At 41.6% G+C, this 23,852-nt stretch overlaps 1 protein-coding gene across 4 annotated transcripts in view; it reads left to right on the top strand.

Moving 5' to 3' along the window:
* sgsm2 (small G protein signaling modulator 2) overlaps nucleotides 1-23,852 on the top strand; it is a 171,513-nt gene that overhangs the window by 110,531 nt on the left and 37,130 nt on the right. For all 4 annotated transcript variants that reach the window (XM_047392687.1, XM_047392685.1, XM_047392686.1 and 1 more), the window contains exons 4-7: nucleotides 17,176-17,343; nucleotides 18,293-18,360; nucleotides 19,815-19,963; nucleotides 20,054-20,188. In XM_047392687.1, the coding sequence (XP_047248643.1) occupies nucleotides 17,176-17,343; nucleotides 18,293-18,360; nucleotides 19,815-19,963; nucleotides 20,054-20,188 (520 nt within the window). The remainder of the gene's footprint in view (nucleotides 1-17,175; nucleotides 17,344-18,292; nucleotides 18,361-19,814; nucleotides 19,964-20,053; nucleotides 20,189-23,852) is intronic.

The raw sequence follows: 23,852 nt of genomic DNA, 5'->3' as shown, positions 1-23,852 counted from the left end.
GGAAGAGCAGGTGATTTTGTTTATGTGTGTCTGGGACAGGGACTTGTTGCTATGAGCCGTTTGGGTGAAGAGGCTCAAATAAAATTTTTGTCGGGGGACACCCTGCAGCTAGACAGCCTCTTTTCTCATTTCTCTACAATTCTCTGTTCACATGTACAGCAAAGAAGGCTTGAATAACATCTACATTGCTAGTTTATTTAAATCAGAGGTTTGGTCAGTCTGCTATGGAGCATAAAGGTGCATAATGTGAAGGGGGAAAGACATCAGCAATGACCTTAAAGAAGCAACTGCCCATGATTCTGCCATGACAACAGTTGCATCTCAAATTTAGCAAATTCAAAATTTAAATTTATATCAACATAATTAGAAAAAACAGAGATGTCTGACCATAATACACTATGCATAAAACCCCATACCGACTGCAAAGCATGGTGGGGAAAGGTGATCATTTGGGCTTATTTTGCAGCCACGGGTACTCAGGCAATCATGACCTCATTTGTATACCAGAGTATTAAATACACTTATATTCACAGTCTTAATGGATCATAATCAGGCTGTAAGCTGGGCAGTCAAAGCAGATGTTACAGGCCTGCTTTGACTGGACTGTGTTTTTGAAGCTTCAGCCACTGACCTAAATGAGCTTGCTGAAACTATGACATCATTTGTAAGTTTTTGTAAGGACGTGTTTGTAGACCAAGATCTTTCACACATACAACAATAAACCAAGGTTCCCTTGACATCTGAGGAAGCTGTGTTGGGCCAAGGAAAAAGCTGACAGCAGTGGGGACCAAGTCCTGTATAAGCAGGCGAAAAAAGCACTTACCAAGGAGATCAGGGCAGCTAAGAGAAGCTACAGCTAAGAAACAGATCCTTAGTTTATGACCCAGCAGCAGTTTAGAGGACCCTGAACAACATCACTAACTACAGGATCCCCCCAAAGTGTGATGAACCCCCGACTGGGGGATACAGTGTCTTCCACAGCACTTGTTGCAGCTTCTTATACAAGTTTCAACAACAGCCATTCACAACCATTCACCCACATCCCTCTACCCTCTGACCCCCTCCAATTCAATTCAGTTTAGCACCACTTCCTTTTCTAGAAATGCGCCACTCAAGGTGGCAGCAGGTTGGAGTAGCTCTGTTACTTTTGATTCCGATTTATTCTTTTTTGGGAACTATTCCTCTTGTGGTGGATACAGTTGATTTTTTTTGGATGACTGTCCACTCCAGTGTTGGATGCTGTGCAGCTTGGAGGATTTTTCTTAATACTTTCTATTTTTGGACATTTGTTATCATGCATTGCCATGGCAACGAGGTTGTTTCTTACAACCGGGAGCAGCTGATTAATATCTCAAAAGCTCAAATAATACTTCAGCTACAACCCCAAATCCCTGATGAGTTGAAAAGGAGACGCCGAGGATGCAGAGCAGGAGCTAAGAGAAGAGAGAGAAGGAGGAAGTTCAAACCATCTCTTCCGTCGATTTTGATGGGCAATGTGAAATCGTTGGGAAACAAGTTGGATGAACTCCAAGCCCTACAAAGGACCCAGCCAGAGTACCGGGCATGCAGTATCATGTGTTTTACTGAGACATGGCTGCAGGATCATATCCTCGACTCCAGCGTCTCTCTGCCGGGCTTTTTAACCATACAAGCAGAAAGAGATTTAAGGAGGAGCGGCAAATGTAAAGGAGGTGGACTGGCAGTACTTGTGAACAACAGATGGTGTAATCCAGGACAAGTTACTGTGAAGTGTCATCTCTGCAGTCCAGATATTGAACTGTTGGCAGTAAGTTTTCGTCCATATTATTCACCCAGAGAGTTCACCAGTGTTATTTTGGCAACAGTTTACGTTCCACCTTCTGCTGTTGCCGACACTGCATGTGATGCCATCAGCTCAGTTGTTGCTAAGCTACAGACACAAAACCCCAATGCTTTTGTGGCAATTTCTGGTGATTTTAACCATGCTTCACTCTCTGCTACACTTCCAACGTTTCAACAGTTTGTCAACTGCTCTACCAGAGAAAACAAAACATTGGATTTGTTTTATGCAAATGTCAAGGACTCATACATCTCTACAGCAAGACCTCCTCTAGGCAAATCAGATCACAATCTTGTTTTTCTCTGCTCGAAATATAAGCCCCTTGTTCAGAGGCAACCTGTAATAAAGAGGACTGTGAGAAAATGGTCACAGGACGCTGAAGAAGCTCTGCAAGGTTGCTTTGAGGCTACAGACTGGGACGCACTGTGCCAGCCACATGGAGAGGACATCAATGCCTTGACTGAGTGTGTAACCGACTATATAAACTTCTGTGTGGATAAGGGAGACAGAGAATTATTGAGGAGTATACAGAAGCAACTTCAAGTCAAAATAAGAGACAGCAAGGAGGTGTACAAGAAGAAGCTGGAGAGCAAGCTCCAGCAAAACAATATCAGAGATGTGTGGACAGGGATGAAGAAGATCACAGGCTTCAAGCAGAAGGATGATCAGACCGATGGAGGTCTGGACAGAGCTGAACTGAACACATTCTTCAATAGGTTCAGTTCAGAAACAAGCTTCGCATCCTCCTCTCCTACTCACAGCCAAACAGACATTCCACCTTCCTTTGACCCACAGGACCCACAGCTGTCCAGTAACACCTCACATTTTTTATCTTCCACCTCAGCCCTAGACCCTTCTGCTTCTACATGTTTGCCTTCAACCATATCAGAAGATGCTGATACTTCCTTTGCTTCCCCCTTCCACCTGTGTGTCTCAAGAAGTCAGGTGATGAGACAACTGGAGAGACTGAATAGGAATAAGGCTGCAGGTCCAGATCATGTCAGCCCTAGAGTCCTGAAGGCCTGTGCAGAGCAGCTTTGTGGGATTCTGCAGCACCTCTTCAACCTTAGCCTGGCCCAGAAGAAGGTTCCGGTGTTGTGGAAGACCTCCTGTCTTGTTCCGGTACCAAAGAAAACTCACCCATCAGTCCTCAATGACTATAGACCTGTTGCCCTGACATCTCACATTATGAAGGTCCTAGAGAGACTCCTGTTGGCCCACCTGAGTAAGCAAACAGTAAACCATCAGGACCCCCTTCAGTTTGCTTATCGCTGTGGAGTTGGAGTTGAAGATGCCATCATACACCTGCTTCAACAAACCTACTGTCATTTGGACAAAGCCAGTAGCATTGTGAGGATCATGTTCTTTGATTTCTCCAGTGCATTTAATACAATCCAACCTGATTTTCTTTGTCAGAAACTCCAGAAGACTCAGGTGGAGGCCTCAACAATCTCCTGGATCAAAGACTACCTGACAAACAGACCACAGTTTGTGAGACTGAAGGGTTGTGAGTCTAACCAGGTAGACAGCAGCACAGGAGCACCACAGGGGACTGTACTCTCACCATTCCTTTTCACTCTGTACACCTCAGACTTGCAGTACAACACAGACTCCTGTCATCTGCAGAAATACTCGGATGATTCTGCAGTCGTGGGGTGGATCAGAGATGGACAAGAAGCTGAGTACAGGAAGGTGGTGGACCGCTTTGTGGCATGGTGTGGAAAAAATCATCTCATTTTGAACGTGACTAAAACAAAGGAGATGATTGTAGATTTTAAGAGAAACAGGAATAAGTCAAAAACTATTTCTATCATGGGAGTGGAGGTGGTGGAGGAGTATAAATACCTCGGTGTTCACCTGGACAACAGACTAGAGTGGAGATGCAACTGTGAAGCCATCTACAAGAAGGGACAGAGCAGACTGTACTTCTTGAGGAAGCTTAGGTCCTTTGGTGTTTGTAGCAAGATGCTGCATATCTTCTATAAGTCTGTTGTGGAGAGTGTGATCTCTTCTGCCATCATCTGCTGGGGAAGCAGCATCAGAGCCAGGGACTTAAAAAAGCTCAACAAGCTGATAAAGAAGACTGGTTCTGTTCTGGGGTCTCCTCTGGAACTTCTGGAGATCATTGTGGAAAGACGGATTCTTCATAAAATGAAGAACGTTATTGAGAATCCTGAGCAGCCTCTTCATGAGATTGTCCTACAACACTAGAGTGTCTTCAATCAGAGGCTTCTTCAGATCTGCTGTAAGACAGAGCGCTACAGGAGATCCTTCCTGCCCACAGCCATCAGCATCTACAACGGCTCTTTGAAGCAACCTTCATGATATGTCGCAGTCAGTTTGGTTTTCATAACCTTTTATTTATTGAATGAAATGATAATTCTAAAGTAGCTTTTTATGTTTACTCAGGTTATCTTTGCCTGAAAAAAAACCCACATTTAATTATCTGAAGCACTTAGGTGGGGCAGAAAGCAGAATAAATCTGTAAAGGGGTAAATAGTTTTCAATATTTAATGTACATTGTTCTAATATACTAAACCCATGTTATCTTCAGGATCTAGATATACAGTATCTATGTCAGGGATAGGCAATTCCAGTCATTGAGGGCTGGTGTCCTGAAAAGTTTAGATGAGACCCTGGTCCAACAAACCTGACTCAAGATAACCTCTTCAGTATGCAGTCAAGTTCTCCATAGTCCTGCTAACCATTTGATTTAGGTGTGTTGGAGCAGGGACACATTGCCCATCCCTGATCTATATTAATCAGTGTTTTATGAGATTTGTATTTCCAATTCAATCTACCAATTATACACAACACAAGCCCAATAAAAACATCAAAACTACATCATACATGTTTATTGATTAAAAATAAACCTCCTCCTGGATGAGCATGTAGACAGTGGACAGTCCCTGGCGTTGACTTTGCAGCAATCCCTCATACTGAGCATGCATGTAGCGACAGTGGAGAGGAAAAACTCCCTTTTAACAGGAAGAAACCTCCAGCAGAACCAGGCTCAGTGTGAGCGGCCATCTGCCACGGCCAACTGGGGGTTTGAGAGAACAGAGGATAGACACAAAGAGAACAAAGAAGCACAGGAGTCCTTTCTATGGGATGGAAAAGTAAATGTTAATGGATGTAGCTCCTTTAGTTGTTTCGCCTAGAAAGAATGAACAGATAAACCCTGTGCCAGTTTTGAAGGTTAGAGTCTGAAAGAGAGTACATAGAGTTAGTCACAGTAAAAGCTCAGTCAATTGCCATGTCTAGGAGAGAGAAAGGGTTAAACACTGAAAGACAGGGCCATGTGGATCATCTTTAGAAGGTGAGCCTTAAGTTGTTGCCAGCTTGGACGATTCCCCTCTCCAGAAAGGTGTCACAGGTAGACACAGAGTCAGGCCAGTTGTAGCTTCTAGGAAGAGAAAAGAGGGAGAACATAAATTTTAAAACTGAAATAACAACAAATAATGCAGAATTAGAGAGTAATGTGAGAATGTAGCGAAGATAGCGAAAGTGGTCATTATGTCCTCCAGCAGCCTAAGCCTATAGCAGCATAACTACAGAGATAGCTAAGGATAACCTAAGCCACTCTAACTATGAACCGTTTGTCCATCTAGAGCCCACTGATGGTCATTGTTATACTAAAAACCACAACGATTGGGATACCTCTCTCTGTCAGATTGATTATAACCATTGGAAAAGAGAGGGGGTCATACAGGTAGTAGAAATCAGAATCAGAATCAGAAAAGCTTTATTGCCAAGTACGTTTTTGGACATACAAGGAATTTGTTTTGGCATGGAGGGTGTGTTTGCACCTCAATCATAACTGAGCCGGTTTAGGCTAAACCTGACTCCCCCTTACTCCACCCAACAGGGAGGGAAGAAGACGGAGGTAAAAAATAAGGAAGATAGCTCAGGATAACATAAGCCACTCTAACTATAAGCTTTGTCAAAAAGGAAAGTTTTAAGCCTAGCCTTAAAAGTAGACAGGGTGTTTGCGTCACGGACTAAAATTGGGAGCTGGTTCCACAGGAGAGGAGCCTGATAACTAAAGGTTCTGCCTCCCATTCTACTTCTAGAGACTCTAGGAACCACCAGTAAACCTGCAGTCTGAGAACGTAGTGCTCTGTTAGGAACATATGGAACAATCAGATCTCTGATGTATGATGGAGCTAGATCATTAAGGGCTTTATATGTGAGGAGGAGAATTTTAAATTCCATTCTGGATTTAAAAGGGAGCCAATGAAGGGAAGCTAAAGTAGGAGAAATATGATCTCTCTTTTTAATTTTCATCAGAACTCTTGCTGCTGCATTTGAATCAGCTGAAGGCTTTTAACTGCATTTTCTGGACATCCTGATAGTAACGAATTACAATAGTCCAGCCTTTACTAAAGATCACTGAGGAAGATCTAAATAGAGTCTTTCAGCGGCAGAAGATCAGGAAATGTCCAGGACCTGATGGTATTTCACCCTCTGCCTGAAAGCCTGTGCTGACCAATTTGCCCCCACCTTCAGTCAGATCTTCAGCACGTATCTGGAGCCATTTCGGGTTCCCTCCTGCTTCAAGTATTTGACTGTGATTGCTGGTCTCCAAGATATGCACCTTCACAGGGACGTACGCCAGGATCCTGTTTGTGGACATCAGCCTGGCCTTCAACACCACCAACCCAGGTATCTTCCACCAGATGCTCACCCAGCTCACAGTGTCGGCCTCCACCTGTCAGTGGATCACAAGCTTCCAGTCATTGGTCTAATCAGGACAATGACTACTCTGCATACAGCCAAGACGTGGATTGGCTGGTCTACTAGTGTGGTCAGGACCACCTGGAGCTTAACCTGCACTGTGGAGGTGACCTTGGACCTCCAGAGGACACCATTGGCTGACTGACTGACCCACACTGACCCACAACAGGTTCCCCTCACCATCCTCAACAACAATGTGTTTTCTCTGGATCACTTACAGTTCTTAGAAACCACCCTTTCTTGGGACCAGAGCTGGCCCTCACACATAGACACTGTTTGGAAAAAGGCACAGCAGCAACTGAAGGAATACAACCATCTTCTACACTGCCATTATTCAGCCTGTTTTATGTACATCCATCACTGTGTGGTTTGGCAGGTCCAGACTTCAATGAACAATTAGGTCTGCAAAGAAGGGTCATCAGGGTTGACATTCCCTCTATTCAGAAATTGTACAGGTCTAAGGTCAGGAAATAGACAGCTAACGTTTCTGTAGACACCTCACATACTGGACACAAACTGTTTAGACTTTTACCTTGAGGTTGGCAGTAGAGAGCGCTATTTGCAAAAAACAGCCACTACAGAGACCGTTTCTTTTCCCAAGCTGTCTTGAGCTACTGCTTTTGTTGAGATCCCAGCTATGGGTTACAACTTTAAAGGCCAGTAAGAACTTTTCTGGAACTTTCAAAATAAATCGCATTAACCTACTTCCAGCATAGCCAGGAACAGGAGTAACAGCGGACTTCCCATGACATCACTGTTAAATAAAAACCCCGCTTTGCAACAAACAGACCTCTTCCACGCAGGTCCCTAGCGGAACTGGATGGAGGGACGCAGCACGCTAATGTCTCTTTGCTGGAAAACAAACATTCTTCTTCAAACTGGATCCAAGGGTGTCATACGATAACGTGATCATATGCACTAAGTTAAGTAAGAATGAATTGCTGTTTCTGTATCCGGTATTCATTCATGAATAGGATAATTAAGGTACAAGCGTGGCTCGACTTTTCTCTTTGAGGTCTACAGAAGCAAACTGTGTACCAGAGAGTTCCCAGAAGAGACCCTGTCTCTACAATGCAGAGTGTAGCAATTTTTCCCGGTCTGAAGGAACGACAACGGGACTGCATCCCCGTGGCTACAGCAGTAACATGCATTCAGCGGCCCGGCAGAACGAGTCGTCCCCCCTTCACAGCTACGGAGGTTAGCTGCCAGTTAACCCTTTGTTCACTGTGGATGCTTTCCTCAACTTTGTCGCCCCGGACAACTTTTCCTCAGCACGGTTCACCTAAGAGGTAGTGTTTTGGGCGTAGAGTTTAGCTTAGAATGAAATAATCTAAACATTTTTTGTTTTATGACATTTGGTTTTGTTTGTGTGGAAAACTCAGCTATCTTAGTGCTAGCAGATTAACTGTGAAGCACATGTGCTCAGTTTATGTGTTCTGTATTTGTGTTTTTAAAGTTAAGACAAACTTTATTTAAAGGGTGATTTTAAACACAGAAGATCGGCCATAATGCGCCGTCCATGCTTATGCATTTCAACCCTTTTATTAGTGGTATTTTAAAGGTATGTGTTTGAGTCTGATGATAAGCTATAAGTTTCTTTTGTTAGCTCTAACCGCTAACTGCTAACAACACAGGCTTGCCTACTATGAGTTAGCTGAAGATCATTTAGCCAAAAAGGTTGTTAGTTTTCAATCTAGGAAATAATAATTCCATACATATTATTTTACTAAACTTGATAACTCAGTAAACACCATTAAGACCCATTTATTCAGAAAGAGTTGGTTCTTATTCAAAATAATATTTCCTTAAGTATTATTTTGATAAATAAAGGCAGCTAATTAAACACTGTTGAGAATTGGTCATCCAGAAGGTTGGTTTTATTCAGCAAATCATTCTTTGAAATATTATTTTATTAAAATAATGTTCTATCTGATCTTCTATTGTGAATGGTTTAATGCATAGTTAGTTCCAAGACTAAGGTAACTTCATTTCCAGATTCTTCAAGATAATCCTTGGTTCTTAAACATAAATATTGCCTGGTAATAGTGCATCACTCTTTTGGTCATGGTTTTCTATCATGGTCATCTTTGATCAACTTGTTTATATTGTACATAGCCCATTAGTCTTCCTTATTCTTTCATTCTGCTTTTTAGTTTAGTTGGGTTGTTTTAGAATAGAAAAGAGTTTGTTGATTAAAATATGTTTGACTTTGAGTTGATTTATTTTTGTTAATAAATTCTTGTATTTTAAGAAATTGTGTGAATTCATTCTGTGTGTGCACAGAGTTTTGCTGTTTACTAATGCCAGATTTTGGCTCATCCCTTTTAATTTTGTCCTAATACCACTGCCTTATTGGGCTGGTATTCACAGTACAACCCTTAACAGACCAAAATATTATTTAATAAAATATTAAAGTACTCGTACTCGTCGTCTTCCGCTTTATCCGGGACCGGGTTGCGGGGGCAGCAGACTCAGCAGAGACGCCCAAATGTCACTCTCCCCAGACACCTCCTCCAGCTCCTCTGGGGGGAGCCCAAGGTGTTCCCAGGCCAGCCGAGAGACATAGTCCCTCCAGCGTGTCCTGGGCCGTCCCCTGTGCCTCCCCCCGGTGGGACGTGCCTGGAACACCTCCCGAAGAAGGCGTCCAGGAAGCATCCGGTATAGATGCCCGAGCCACCTCAACTGGCTCCTCTCAATGTGGAGGAGTAGTGGCTCTACTCTGAGTCAGTAGTGAATTGCTTGGGGGCCAACAGGTAATCCTTCTCCATGGCCTCACCGAACTCCTCCCAGGCTTGGGTTTTTGCCTCTGCCACAGCCCGGGCCGCGGCACACTTGGCCCCACGGTACCCGTCAGCCGTCTCAGGAGATTGGTGATCTCCTTACTGGATCGGTTGAGGCCCTGGTTAACATCGACCGCCATTGGTGCTGGTGACCGACAGGGTACGTGTCCATAGGAAAAGAAAGAAGAGGAAAGGCAAGAGTCTAAGACTGAGAGTCGGGACTTGGAACTATGACAGGAAAAACTAAAGAGTTGGCTGTAGAGGAGGAAGGTGGACATACATTCTTGGTCAGGAGACCAGATGGAAAGGTAGCAAGGCTAGAAGCTTAGGATCAGGGTTCAAGCAGTTCTGCCAGGGTGTGGATGGAATGAGTAATTGTGAAGGAGGAGGCTATCAGAAGGAGAATGAGTTTCAGATAGTGTGATGAGTCTGAAGCTTGAAATTGAAGGTGTGATGTTCAGTGTTGTTAGTGGTTATGCCCCACATGTAGGATGTGAGTTAGAGAAAAAGAAGAAACTCTGGAGCAAGTTAGAGGAAGTGATGCAGAATACCCCCAGGGGTGAGAGAGGGATGATTGACGCAGATCTTAATGGACATGTTGGAGCAGGTAACAAAGGTGATAAGGAAGTGTTGGGCAAGTTTAGTACCCAGAATAGGAATGCAGAAGGACAGATGGTGGTAAACCTTGCAAAGAGGATGGAAATGGCTGTAGTGAATACGTTCTTCCAGAAGAAGTGCGAACACAGGGTAACTTACAAGAGCGATGGTACACAAAGGAGCACAAATGGAGCACATAGGTGGATTACATTTTGTGTAGACGATGTAATCTGAAGGAACTCAGTGACTGAAAGGTAGTGGTAGGTGAAAGTGTTGCCAGACAACACAAGATGGTGGTGTGCAGAATGACTGATGGTAAGGAAGATGAAGAGGACAAAGGCTGAGCAGAGGATAAAGTGGTGGAAGCTAAAAAAAAAAGAAAGTTTTGTGTCTTTCAGGGAGGAGTTGAGAGAGGCTCTGGGTGGCCAGGTGCTTCTAGATGACTGGACAACTACAGCTAATGCTATCAGGGAGATAGGTTAGTACTGTCAGGAACATGGTGTTATGGTGGAACCCAAAATGCAGACAGGCAGGAACCAGCGTGGCGTGGTGAGTTGAAAAAAGATTTAATAAATAAAAGTCACTTCAGCAGGGAGTGGTAGAAACAGGCATGAACAGGCTTGGTATGATCACAGGCAAGACAGGCTTGGCATGAACAGAGGAACTGAAACTGTAATGTTTCCACGAGGAATGAACAGAATAGCAGTGTATTTATGGAGCGTAGTACAGGTGAAGCAAGGAGACTGATTGCATGGTGCAGGTGGACTGAATGAAGCTGATTACTGGCTGACAGAGGCAGGGAGTGGAAACAAAACAGAAATTCAAGAACATAATCAAACACAACTGTAACAGAACATAAACCAAAAAGTACTATGAACTGGAAACCACAAGAAAACAAACCTAAACAAGTACAGCACCACCTCTAAAACAATAAACAGAAAGGGATTCCAGAACTCAACTGTGAGAACAAAAATGAGAAAAAACCCAAAACCAACAAACCAAACACCCCCCAAATCATAACAAGTACTTTGTATTTCTGCGAGGACAGTTGATTAAGAGACTTCGTGGTGGAATGAGGAAGTACAGATTTGTGTACGGAGAAAGATATCAGTTAAGAAAAAGTGGAACACTGTAAGGACTGAAGAGAGTCATCAGGAGTCCAGGGAGACTCAGCGTAAAGTAAAGGTAGGGGGAGCTAAAGCCATACAAAGGCCATATAGTGACTTATATGATAGGTTGGACAGTAAGGAGGAAGAGAAGGATTTATACAGGTTGGTGAGGCCGAAGGACAGAGATGGGAAGGATGTTCAGCAGGTTAGGGTGATTAAGGATCAAGATGGAAATGTCTTGACAGGTGTGTTAGGAAGATGGAAGGGGTAATTTAAAGAGTTGATGAATGAGGAACATGGGCGAGAACAAAGAGCAGAAGAAATGGATCAGGGAGTAGAAAAGATCAGTAAGGATGAAGTAAGGTAAGCCCTGAAAAGGATGTAGAGTAAAACGGCAGTTGTTCCTGATGATATACCGGCGGAGGTATGGAAGTGTTTAGGGGAGACAGCCGTAGAGTTTTTGACTAGGCTGTTCAGTGAGATCTTAGAGAGCGAGAAGATGCCTGAGGAATGGAGCAGAGGTGGGCGGGTACAAATTTTCAAGAACAAGGAAGATGTACAGAGTTGTTAATAACTACATAAGAATGAAGTAGATGAATCATACAATGAAGTTAAGGGAAAGAGGAGTGTAAGCTAGACTGAAGTCAAAAGTGAGCATTTGTGAGCAGCAGTATGGTTTCGAGCCCACAAAAAGTACTAGTCAAGTCAGACTGTCATCAGCTGGTTAAAGTTTAATACTTCAACCCCCCAAAACTACAAATCAGGACCAAAGGTTTAAAAAAACATACTCAGTAGTGAGTTACCCCTCTGCTTTTGTTTTGGAGTAAGCTGGTAGGAACTTTGCTGTCATAAAGATGTCTTCATGTACAGATTCTACACACAGGATCTGACATCTGATTTTGTAAACCATTGTCTTCAACCAAATCAAATGCTGATGCTCCCATTACCTCCCTGGCTTTCTGTTTGTAGATGTCAGGTAATGAAGCAGCATGAGAGACCGAACTGGAACAAGTCTCCTAGCCTATGCAGACCAGCTACGTGGGATCATGCAGCTCCCCTTCAGCCTTGGCTTGACCAATAATAAGCTTCAAGTGCTATGGAAGACATTGTACCTAAGAAACCCACCAATCAGTTTCTAACAACTATAGACGTTTGTTAGATCTTCCTACATCATAATGAGAAAAAAACATTGATGTGGACAAATATTGATGTGAACAAAAGAAAGAGGGCGATTTACTATATCTGGAGGAACAGGATGAGGTCGAACTCTATTTTTATCATGGGAGAAAAAGTGGAGGTGGTGGATGAGAATAAATTCTGTGTTCACCAAGACAACAGACTGGACTGGAGACACAAAGGTGAGGCAGTCTACAAAAAGGGACAAAGCAGACTGTACTTCTTAACTAGGCTAGGCCCTTCTGTGTTTGCAACAACATGCTGCATATCTTTTATAAGTCTATTGTGGAGAGTGCACTGCCATCATCTGCTGGGGTAGGAGCACCAGAGCCAGTGACTTATAAAAGCTGAACAAGCTGATGAAAAAAGGGTATTTCTGTTCTGGGGACAGTTCTGGAACCTCTGGAGATGATTGTTCAAAAAAACATGCTTCATATAATGACGAACATATTGGACAACCAAGAGCATTATCTTCGTGTGACTGTCATTCAACAACAAAGTGTTTATAGTCAGAGACTTCTTCAGATCCACTTTAACAAAGACCCTTAGAGGAGATCTTTTGTGCCCACAGGCATCAGCATCTGCAAAAAGAAGATATTTGTATTATATAAATGACAACGTTTGTTACAATTTACAATTTATTACAATAAATGTAAAAAAAAAGACTGACATCATGATGATGTGAATGTTCGAGGGATTATGACATTAAATCCATCCAAGCACACACTCATTCACACACCTAAGGGCAATTTAGAGTGACCAATTAACCTAACAGGCATGTCTTTGGACTGTGGCAGGTAGCCGGAGTACCCGGTGAGAACCCACGCATGTACGGGGAGAACATGCAAACTCCATGCAGAAAGACCCCCAGCCAGGAGTTGAACCCTGGTTATGATCCACCAGCACAACGTGCGAATACTTTTAATTTCTTCAGAACTTAAAATGTCTTTAAAAATTGTGTACCTTTTTGGGGTAATCTGGGCTATATTTTACTACTTTATGATTGTTTCTAAAACAAAACAAAAATGCATCTTAGGGGAATAAACTTTGAAAGTGAAACATTTAGCAATAATTGTGGTTATGCTTTTGTTTAACAGCTTTTAAATCTTATTCTATCTGATTGCTCTTGAGTTATAATCTAGAAAATGTTAAGATGCAGTGAGTCCTCTGGTGGAAGTCACATCTGCAGTGTAACTCGCCACAGAGAGTGGGAAGAAAGTTTTTGGTTGTTTTATCGCCTTTAATGTAGTTTCTTGGTTGGACTTTGTTATGCTATTACAGTTTACAACAGAACTCTTCTTCTTCCACCAAGCTTAACCCTAATGTTCAAGAATGAACAAGGAGGCCCTCACATTCCAGTTCATCCACACATAAAGTCCACCTTAGATTCCTTACACGCTGCAAAAGTCCAAATTTTTAACATTTTGTCTATCCTACATCTTCCTCCACACCATCCTCTGAAGTACAGTACACACACACACTTGCACACACTTCTTGTGTGAGGGGACTGTAAAAATCGTGACTTAGCTGAAGCCCCACTTGCATACGAGCAGGCACACGCATGCACGTGCACACACGCACGCTTTTGCGCACACGCAGAGTTTCTAACATCGTGACTGCCGCAGCTGAGCCCCCCTCGGCACAGACTCATTAACTTGTTGAAGTTGGTATGTGTTGGAGCAGGGCAGATCAAACTCAGTTGGGAATCAAAGACTTCATCTATCCACATGACATAGGTTATCTGCCTACAAATCCATACCTGTCTTCTGCCAGCTGACATCTGCTTGACATGAGACATTTTGTCTGACATGGGACAGATCCTGAATAATCGATGAGTGATTGAATGGTTTAAATATTGATGACTTCTGATAAATTCAAATGGGTAATGGACTGCTATATTGGTGCACACTGCCCCCTGATGGTCATGGATAAAATGTCCCTCTTCTTTTTCTGCCTTGACATAGATAGCTGAACATGCTTTGCCTTTCTTGAACTTTTGTACTTTGTGTGGATTTTATGTGATTGACCAGGGGTCCCCAACTAAAAGAATAGAAGGTCATCCAAACACTTTAAAGTCAACTGTCAAAAATATTTTCTTTCATTTTTATTTAGCATTTAATTAACACTAATTCAATTTCAGTTTATTTATATAGCGCCAATTCACAACATATGTCGTCTCAAGGCACTTCACAAAAGTCAGGTACATACATTCCAATTAATCATAACTATTAAACAGTGCAGTCAGATTCAGTTATTTATTCAAATTGGATAAAAAGTTGTTCTATCTAAGGAAACCCAGCAGATTGCATCGAGTCAGAGATTTGTAGCAGTTACTCCTCCTGGATGAGCATGTAGAGACAGTGGACAGTCACTGGCGTTGACTTTGCAGCAATCCCTCATACTCAGCATGCATGTGGTGACACTGGAGAGGAAAAACAGGAAGAAACCTCCAGCAGAACCAGGCTCAGTGGGAGCGGCCATCTGCCACAACTGACTGGGCGTTTGAGAGAACAGAGCAGAGACACACAAAGAATACAAAAGCACTGATCCAGTACTTTCTATGGGAAGGGAAAGTAAATGTTAGTGGATGTAGCTCCTCTAGTCGTTTCATCTAGAAAGAAAGAACAGATAAACTCTGAGCCAGTTTTCAAGGATAGAGTCTGAAAGAGAGCACAAATAATTAGTTACAGTAAAAGCTCAGTCAATTGCTATGTCTAGGAGAGAGAAAGAGTTAAACACTGAATGACAGGGCCACGTGGATCATCTTTAGAAGGTAAACATTAAGTTGTTGCCAGCAGAAGCTTGGACAATGCCCCTCTCCAGAAAGGTGTCACAGGTAGACACAGAGTCAGGCCAGGTGTAGCTTCTAGGAAGAGAAAAGAGAGAGAACATAAAGTTAAATTGACTACAGTTTTTGTTTTTTTAACTACTGATCAATAATCATATTCCCATGAAATCATCTGAACAGAAAAGTGCAATCCAATTTAAGAACCAATATTAAATGCACTTTGAATGGCACAGTCCAGCTGGGTATGTACATCTTGGCATAACAGTTCTGCTGTTCTTGTTGTGCTTGTGGCAAACAGGGCAATTTGCTTGACCTTTTCCTTAAGTTGTTGTCCTTCTTTTCCATCTTGAAGTGTTTCTGCCGCAGCTTCCATGCACTCTTTGATCATTTCCCAGTCAGTGAAAGGCTTTTTGTGTTTTCCTTAAATCCACTGTACTCACAGTGAACACTCTATGCTCGCTGTAAGAGATGTGTTATCAGCCGTGTAACTCGCTCATACTGCCCCCTCAGTTTATTTATTCTGCATGTCCTACTGTCAGACCAAAGCTGATAGCTTTGGTTGAAGTTCCTATGTTTGGTTTCATAATGTCTCTCTTTAGATTTCCACTCTTTATCCAACTGATTCAGAACATATAAGGCAGACTGGCCTTAGTTAAAAGGAAAGTCTATGCTTCTGTCTATTCATCTTTAAATGTGGGATTTTCATAGTTCATATATTTTTGACAAAGTCTTTTACTCACTCAACTGTGCAACACCAAGTTAATGAACTGTGAGTAAGCGTGAGCTCCCAAACTAGTAACTTAACAGCTATTAACAACAATGTTAATAGCAACACAGCGCACTACACTGACAGCTGGAGATGGGGCTTCAGCGCCATAGCTCCAGCTGTAAGTGATTCAGTGGAAACACATCTGGTACCATACGGAGTAGAGAGAGACCGAGTGGAAAGGGCAGTTTTCTGCCCTTTGTTTCTCATAAGCGTGTCAAATTCTGTATTAAATCTGGCTTGCAGTTTTATTTCTCATATCAATGTAGGCCATGAATATTATCAACGTGAATGTAAGCTACACATACACTTTCTTTCATGGATTCTGATCCAACAACTTCTATGCCATTCAGTTTTTTTTATTGAATTTGCCTTGTATTAAAATTGTTTATTGGTAACATTATCAGTGGTAGTAGTAGGTAAAAGCTGTCGTGTGTGGTTCTTGAATTTAAAGGAAATTGGTCCTGGAAACTCATTGAATGGTCCTTGAATTTGATGGTAACCAAGGTATGGGAACCCTGCTTCTTCTTCTTTGTTGTTTTCTGGTGGTTGGCATACAATGATGTGGTGATGTGGTCCACATTCCAAGCCAGCCACCAGCTGGCTTGGAATGTGGACCAGAATGTCGCCAACCCACATAGCTGTCCGTCGCGCCTGTTCAAAAGTCAGACAGCAGCCGGCAGGAATAAAATGTCTATATCTACATTGTAAATGAGAAAATGCTTTTCTAACAAAACGCTCCCTGGGTCCGGATTTGGACCAAAGTCCAGGGTTTGGAGACCCCTGTGATAGACCATTACTGTAAGATCATCATAGTGGTGCTTTTTGGGTGCTTTCTTAGGAGCATTCTTCTTTCATTTTTAAGTGATAATAATATTTGTTGTAGCCATCAGCTTACATAGAGTACACTTTGTAAAAACATATTAATGGTTCTATAAAGATAGATTTGGGTTTTTATTCAGCATTAAAACAGCTTACCATTTTGCTGTTTCCAACTGACAGTTGTGAAGCTGCATGGGGAATCCTGTGGTTGGTACTATGACTTCAAACTAAAAAGGTTGGCATTTTAAATCTCAGCTTCTAGGTGTGGAGTTTACATGATTTTATATGAGTTCTCTCTGGGTACCCTGGCGTCTCACACAGTTAAAAACATACATGTTGGCTACTCTACATTGTCTTTAAATGAGCATGATTGTTTGTCCTGGGATGTCTCTGCGATGAACTGGTGACCTGCCCATGGTGTACTCTACCTCACAACTTTTGACCACTGTAACCAGTCCACATGTGACTCTGCAAAGAATAAAAGTGTAGAACTCAGATGGGTATGTGAATGTCATCCAGCATTGTGTCTTCCATGCCCTCTCCTCCCAGTCTGGTTAACAGCTGCGCTCTGTGCCCTACAGGAGAGCCCAGAGCGTTGGCCATGAACCTCTGAGAAGACGAGGCTCCTCCACCACCAGCCGTCCCCCTCAGCCCCTCTCTGCCCAGGCCATCAAACACATCTGGGTCCGTACGGCTCTCTTTGAGAAAGTTTTGGATAAGATAATCCAGCACATTGTGGACAACTCCAGGTAATTTCTATGTTCGTTTTATATTGTGTTTTTCTCCTTACCTTGCAATGCAGTGACTTAGCTGTTTTCTCCTGATCTGTTGCTGCTGAAATGAGCAGTCCACTGCATGTTATCTGCTGCTTAGAGTTTACTCCTTTTCATCTGCTCTGTGTCTGGATAACAACCAGAGTATTCAACAAGCTGTCTGCACAAAGTTGTTTTCTGATCAAGTCTTTGACATGGTTCAGGCATAACAATGTGATCACATTTTATATAATGGAGGAACATAATGTGTAAACACAATTCTTTGGTCTGATACTGCATTCCTGATGCTCCAGTGAGTGGAAACTCCAGTGAATCTGACATCATGTTCACACAACAGCAGGATAGTTAATCTAATCTGACATGAGACACCCACACTAAATGCCAGCTTCTATGTCGCTCCCTCTGAAATAAAGAGCAACTGGAAGATGACTGTTACAGGTTGTGACCTCCCAACAAAGAGCAGCCTCAGTAAAGCTATAGTCAGTAGGATGAAGCAAGATGAAATAAAGATTTGCCTGACTTTAAAGAGGAAGTTCTAATTAAGCAGTAGATGCCTAATTAGAAGACATAGACATAGTTGGATGTGAAGAGGTTTTTAAAAGTAGCGGTCAGGAGGACAAACAAATGGCTCAAGCATAATAACGTGGTAAGTAAATAGACTTTTTTGTTAAATGTTTTTTTAACCTTTTTCTCTCTGAATTTTATATTAATTGTAAATATTATTACACAAGACTATGTGGTATGGAACACTACAGTGATGAATATATGTTGTTGATGCTGTTGGATTTCTAAGTTTGCTCACTTGCAAACAACAGCAAAGTCTCTAAAAAAAAGCAGTTGAGGGGATCATTTTTGTACTTTTAAGGTACTTCCTGCTTCCAAACCAACATTCACTAACGCTGTTCATTTCATTTTATCTCTACAGTAATTTCTATGAAAGGGAAGCTCTAATGCATGACCCAGTCTTCGGGCCCATCTTAGCAGCCCTGCTTGGTGAGTAACTAACACTTAAAAATCCCAGATATTTTCTAAAACCTCCAGGGAAGAGAACCTAAGTACAAAAACATGTCATGCCGTAAATGCTGTGTACTGTATGTACTGTTTTTGGTTTTACTGTGTAAAACCAAAAGCACAGCCTTCACTGACAGTAATGGAAGACAGCGGTGCCCGATGATGGATGGCAATGGGAAACTCATAGTGTACTGTGTTTCTCTATTTCACCTTCACTGAGTTTTTGACAATAATTAGAGACGTTCAACATACACGGTATGCATAATTATTAGGCAAGTTGTATTTAATAATACAACTTGCCTAATAATAATAATAAGGCATTGTCATGTGCAAAAATCATGGTTTTCCTGAAAGCCTTTCTCATGTTTGTTGTTTGTGTAGCTTAATAATAAAACATAAGAAGACCTTATTGGGGAATCAAAGGAGGAAAAGGTCTTGAAACACAGGCAAATTACAGAGAAAGTAACGGGCGGTATAACAGAGAGACAGCGTAACGGAAGAATCCAGCAAAGAACAATAGAAACCAGTGAGCTTATATACTGAGGCAGGGGTGGAAAATGACAAAGGAACCTAAGGAGCTAATCAGTGGAGATGTGGAACAGCTGTGGCAGAATGATAATAATAATTAAAAATGCAATTTAGCCTTTTTATAGTGCCCTTCTTATCTCACAATCTCAAAGGGCTCCAAAGGGCAAAAAAATATTTTTATAGACATCTAGGTGAGAGAACCAGAAATTTAGCTAAAGACCCTTTTAAAACAGTCAACACATTGTGGTGTCCTCAGGGTATCAGGGAGGGCTTCCACGGGCGCAGGGCAGCAATACAGAAAGCCCTATCTCCCATAGTCCTCAGTTTAGTTCTGGGTCACAGGTCTGTATTTAATGTTACCTATTATGTGAGTGTAAACAAAAGCAAACAAACTTGTCAACACAAAACAACTACTTTAATACGTTTTAATAATAACAATAATAATGATAATGTGCATGTGCACTGGTCCTGTTGCTCTCTTATTGTGAGAGTGTGACAGTTGAGTTTAGAATTTTCTACGCAAGTCACCTTTTCAAAAAACGACAGGGCTTGCTTGCTCGGATTTTTCTTTGTGTTTGTTTGCCCCACTCTTTTGGCCAAGCTTACGCAAACCAGTTTCATTTGCAAGGTCAAAAACATTAAACTGTATCTAAAGTGGAAATGTATTTTTCTGTCAAACACAACCTCATTTATTTCTCAAATCTGAGTTTCATTTATTAGATTATTTGCTCCTGGAGACATGCAAATGAACATTCACAGCTATATAAATATTTCTATTAGATTAGGAATGACTGACATGATGCATGTCTTTTCACATTCTGTAAAAAATGTATTTTAAGTCTAGAGAAAGGTTAAAACTGAATAGATTACTGTTAAGCAGGGTTTCAGTTTGTATGATGTACTTTCAGTGGGGCCCTGTGCATTGGAGTACACTAAGCTGAAAACTTCAGATCATTTCTGGACAGACCCCTCAGCCAATGAGCTGGTTCAGCGCCACCGTATCCACGGGGCCCACCGGAGCCTGGATGTCTCATCTGGCCGTCGACCTGCTTTGGGGGTGAGTCTGGAGACTCGTTTATCATATCTCAGGAGCTTTGGTCTTGTGAGAGTTTGTATTGTAAACTAAAGGGTGAAAATCCTTTTCTAGATCCGGAAGAGGCAGTCCAGTGGGAGCATGTCTGAAGATAGGTTTGCAGCATCTGCGAGAGAGTATGTGGAGTCTCTTCATCAAAATTCTAGAACACACCTCCTTTACGGAAAAAACAACGTCCTGGTGCAACCGGTATGACACTGTGTGACCAAGTGTTATATATAGTGCCAGCCACATTTACTGGCATGTTTAAAAAGTCTTAAAATCAATTTATTAAGCACCTGGCTGGGATGACCTCCCTAGAGTTCTAATTGGCTTGTGGGACTGAGCTACTTTTATTTTTTGAATGTCTCTGTACCTGCATCTGTTTTACATTTTAAATGATCTATCAGAGCTATCTGTCCCCCTTTTAACATTTTTGGCAGACCTTACAGTGGGAAAATTGATTGCTATGAAATGGAAAAAGTCTTCCAAACCTTGGATGAATAATTGAATACTTAATTATATAGACTATATTTTTCTACAGATATCAATTGCTAGAGTGATTGGAGAGAATGACCCAACTGACAGTTTTGGAACCAGATAGCTAAGAAACGGAATGGACAAATTTAATTTAATTTCAGGAATTCTGCTATATGAAATAATGCTACTTGTAGATGGTGTTATTGGTCCTAGGGTATGGTTTTTGTCTTTATTTTTGTATATTTATTGAAATAATGATACTGAATTAAAAAAAAGATAATAAATGAATAAATATGTCTTTAATTTGGAATACTCCAGCCTTTAACATGAGTATATTTATTCAGTTAAAAATAAGGTTTTTTCTAACAAAATTACTGATTTGATTACTCTATTAACTGTTTTCATTATGTATCAGCACAGAGAGAGCGTTGTTCTTTGCAAAATCTCTCCAGATCAGGGGTGTCGAAGGCCATTTGTTGGCCTATTTAGTGGCCTTGGACCACAGTCCAAGAATGATAAGATTTAACTCTGCTGCTATATGCAATTGATGTAGATTATTATATATTTTTTAATTTGTCCAAGGTGAGATTTTTACTGAAACATTAAAATCTTTTTAAAATGGTAAATGTTAGGTACAACACTAAGTAGTCATCTTTTATTAACTGTTTTTTTCTTTCATTTTAATTTCACAGTAAAAAGGACCACAAACTTTGAGTGACTTTTACTCAAAAAACTGACTTCGCTATGCCTGTTCAACTTGATAAATGCAGCATACGTTGTGAATAAAGAGCAATCCATACCCCCATCATTTTTAAAAATCTTTTAGAAATCTTTTATTTTAAATACAATAAAAGGTCAGTGAAATATATTTATATACACTACTGGTCAAAAGTTTTAGAATGCCTTTCTGATTTAATGGTTTTCTTTATGTTTATGACTATTTCCATTGTATGAAGGCATCAAAACGGTGAATGAACACATATGCAATTATGTAGTGAACACAAAATTGTAAAAAAAAAACTTTAAATATGTTTTATATTTTAGATTCCTTAAAGTAGCCACTCTTTGCTGTGATGCCTGAAATATTAACCTCTGGCCGTCTCACAATGAATCTCTAGGAATTTCTTTCAAGGCTCTTTTGAACCATTTTAGGTGACCACCTCATGAAGCTCATAGAGAGAATGCCAAGAGAGCAAAGCAGTCATCAAAGCAAAGGGTTACTATTTTCTATCCTGGAGATGTTCTTTAGGTGATAGAAGGCCGACCTTGTTACTGTCTTTATGTGTCTCTGAAGGTTCAGGTCTGAGTCCATCACTACATCCAGGTTTCGAGCCTGACTGGTGGTTTCTAGCTGTATTAACTGAAGCTGTGTGCTAACTTTTAAACGCTCTTCCTTTGGTCCAAAGATTATTACTTCAATTTTGTTGTGATTCAGCTGAAGAAAATGTTGGCCCATCCATGCATTGATTTCTTCTAAGCATTTACCCAGTGTTGAATAGGTTCATAGTAACCTGGTGACATTGTCATGTATAGCTGTGTGTCATCTGCATAGTTATAACTTACATTGTTGTTTATTAAAATCTGAGTTGGGGGAGCATGTAGATATTGAATAGGAGGGGCCCTAAGATGGACCCTTGGGGAACGCCATATGTGATTTTTGTGGTCTCTGATGTAAAGTTACCTACTGACACAAAAAGTCCCTGTCCTTCAAGTAGGATTTAAACCAATTGAGTGCTGTACCAAAAGGCCGACCCAGTTTTCCAGGCGCTCTAATAAAATGGAGGGATCAACAGTGTCGAATGCTGCACTAAGGTCCAATAATACCAGCACTGTGGTTCTTCCACAGTCTGTATTTATACAGATGTCATTGAACACCTTGACAAGAGCAGTCTCTGTACTGTGGTGAGCACGGAAGCCTGACTGGAAGACATCGAAGCGGTTGGTCATTGTTAGGAAGTTGTTTAACTGCTGAAACAGAGCTTTTTCAATAATCTTTCTGATGAAGGGGGGGTTTGATATATCCTATCATGTTATCAGAATCCAGTAAAGCAAAAAGCGGGCTCAGTGGGGAGATGGGAGAGTTCTGTGCGGTCTGGGTTGGGGTCTGGGGTGAGGGGGGTTTACCGGGGGTGTTGGTCTGGGTCTGGGTTTGGGGGGATGGGGGTATAATGGGGGGTCCACTTCTCCTGTGGATTTCGACGGGGAGACCTTTTGTGATGACCTCTCTCTCTCAGCCAACTGGCTGATTGTTTCTGCTGGAGCTGTTGGAGGCAGCATTATCATTGTTGTTGATACTCCATGTTCTCTGCTGAAGGTCGAAGCTGCTGGCGGATTATTTACTGAATAAAAGAGATTAGATGTGAGACGTCTGGCTCCCGGCTTGTTCAAACAGAAACCATCTTGCTTAAAGAGTTGTCTTTTTTCCCAAAAAATATTGAAGTTGTCGATGAAGTTCACAGGTATGGTGGCACATGTTTTTTTTAAACCACTTATTAATCATCAGAAGTCTGGAAAAAACCTCATTTCCACAGAAAATCGGTGCAAAGGGTCCACTGAGAAACACCTTGATATTGAGACCTCCAACAATATTCAGAAGACGAGAGAAATCCTCCTTTAGTCTTTCTGATTTTTTCTTAGCCACGTCATCCATGGCTCCACAGTGAATAATAAGGGTTTCTAGAGATGGGCGCTTTTCTGTGATTGCAAGAATATTCTGAGATATCAGAGACCACGTTACTGGTACCAATCATAACTTCTGTGTTTTTCTTGTTGCAGAAGTTTTTAATCCCATCCACAGCTGTGTTGCCCACTATTAGGGTTCTTGGTCCGGTGGGGAGCTTTTTCTCTGGCAATTTAGGGGAAGACTGTTTAGAATGAAGGGTGTTCTCAAACCTTTTATTGTTCTCAGAAGATGGATAGTTTTCCTGGTTTTCATTCTGTAGTGGAGCAAATCTGTTTTGGAGAGGAATTCCATTATTTCCAGCTGTCTCATTCCTATCAGTTGTTGTGACAGCAGCTCGCTGTCGAAGTCTCCTTTTCCCAGGGGAAACGGGGCAATTTCTCTGTAATTCTGGCCATTCTAATTTATTTAATTGCTGAGATCTTCCAGTGAGTCGTCCACCTTGATTTTTTGGGTATGTGCCTAAAACATGCCTGGGGGGTCTGCTGGTAGGTTTATTCTCAGTGTTCTGATTGTCGGCTGAGTTGTTGAGCTGGCTGTCACTGTTTGGGATAACAGGCAGAGTTGAATCATCGCTGTACCCTATATTCACCTCCTAGAAGTGATCTAGTCGATGGATTTTCATCTCCAAAACAGCCAATTTCTGTAAAGGTTTGTCGAAGTCCTCTGTGGTGAAGGGAGGCATTTTGTGCTGATTTGCTGGCGTCAACTTGT

The sequence above is a fragment of the Girardinichthys multiradiatus genome, chromosome 18 (assembly GCF_021462225.1).
Source record: "Girardinichthys multiradiatus isolate DD_20200921_A chromosome 18, DD_fGirMul_XY1, whole genome shotgun sequence".
NCBI lineage: Eukaryota > Metazoa > Chordata > Actinopteri > Cyprinodontiformes > Goodeidae > Girardinichthys > Girardinichthys multiradiatus.
The sequence above is the reverse complement of the archived record's forward strand: the minus strand, read 5'-3'. Positions and strand labels throughout refer to the sequence as shown.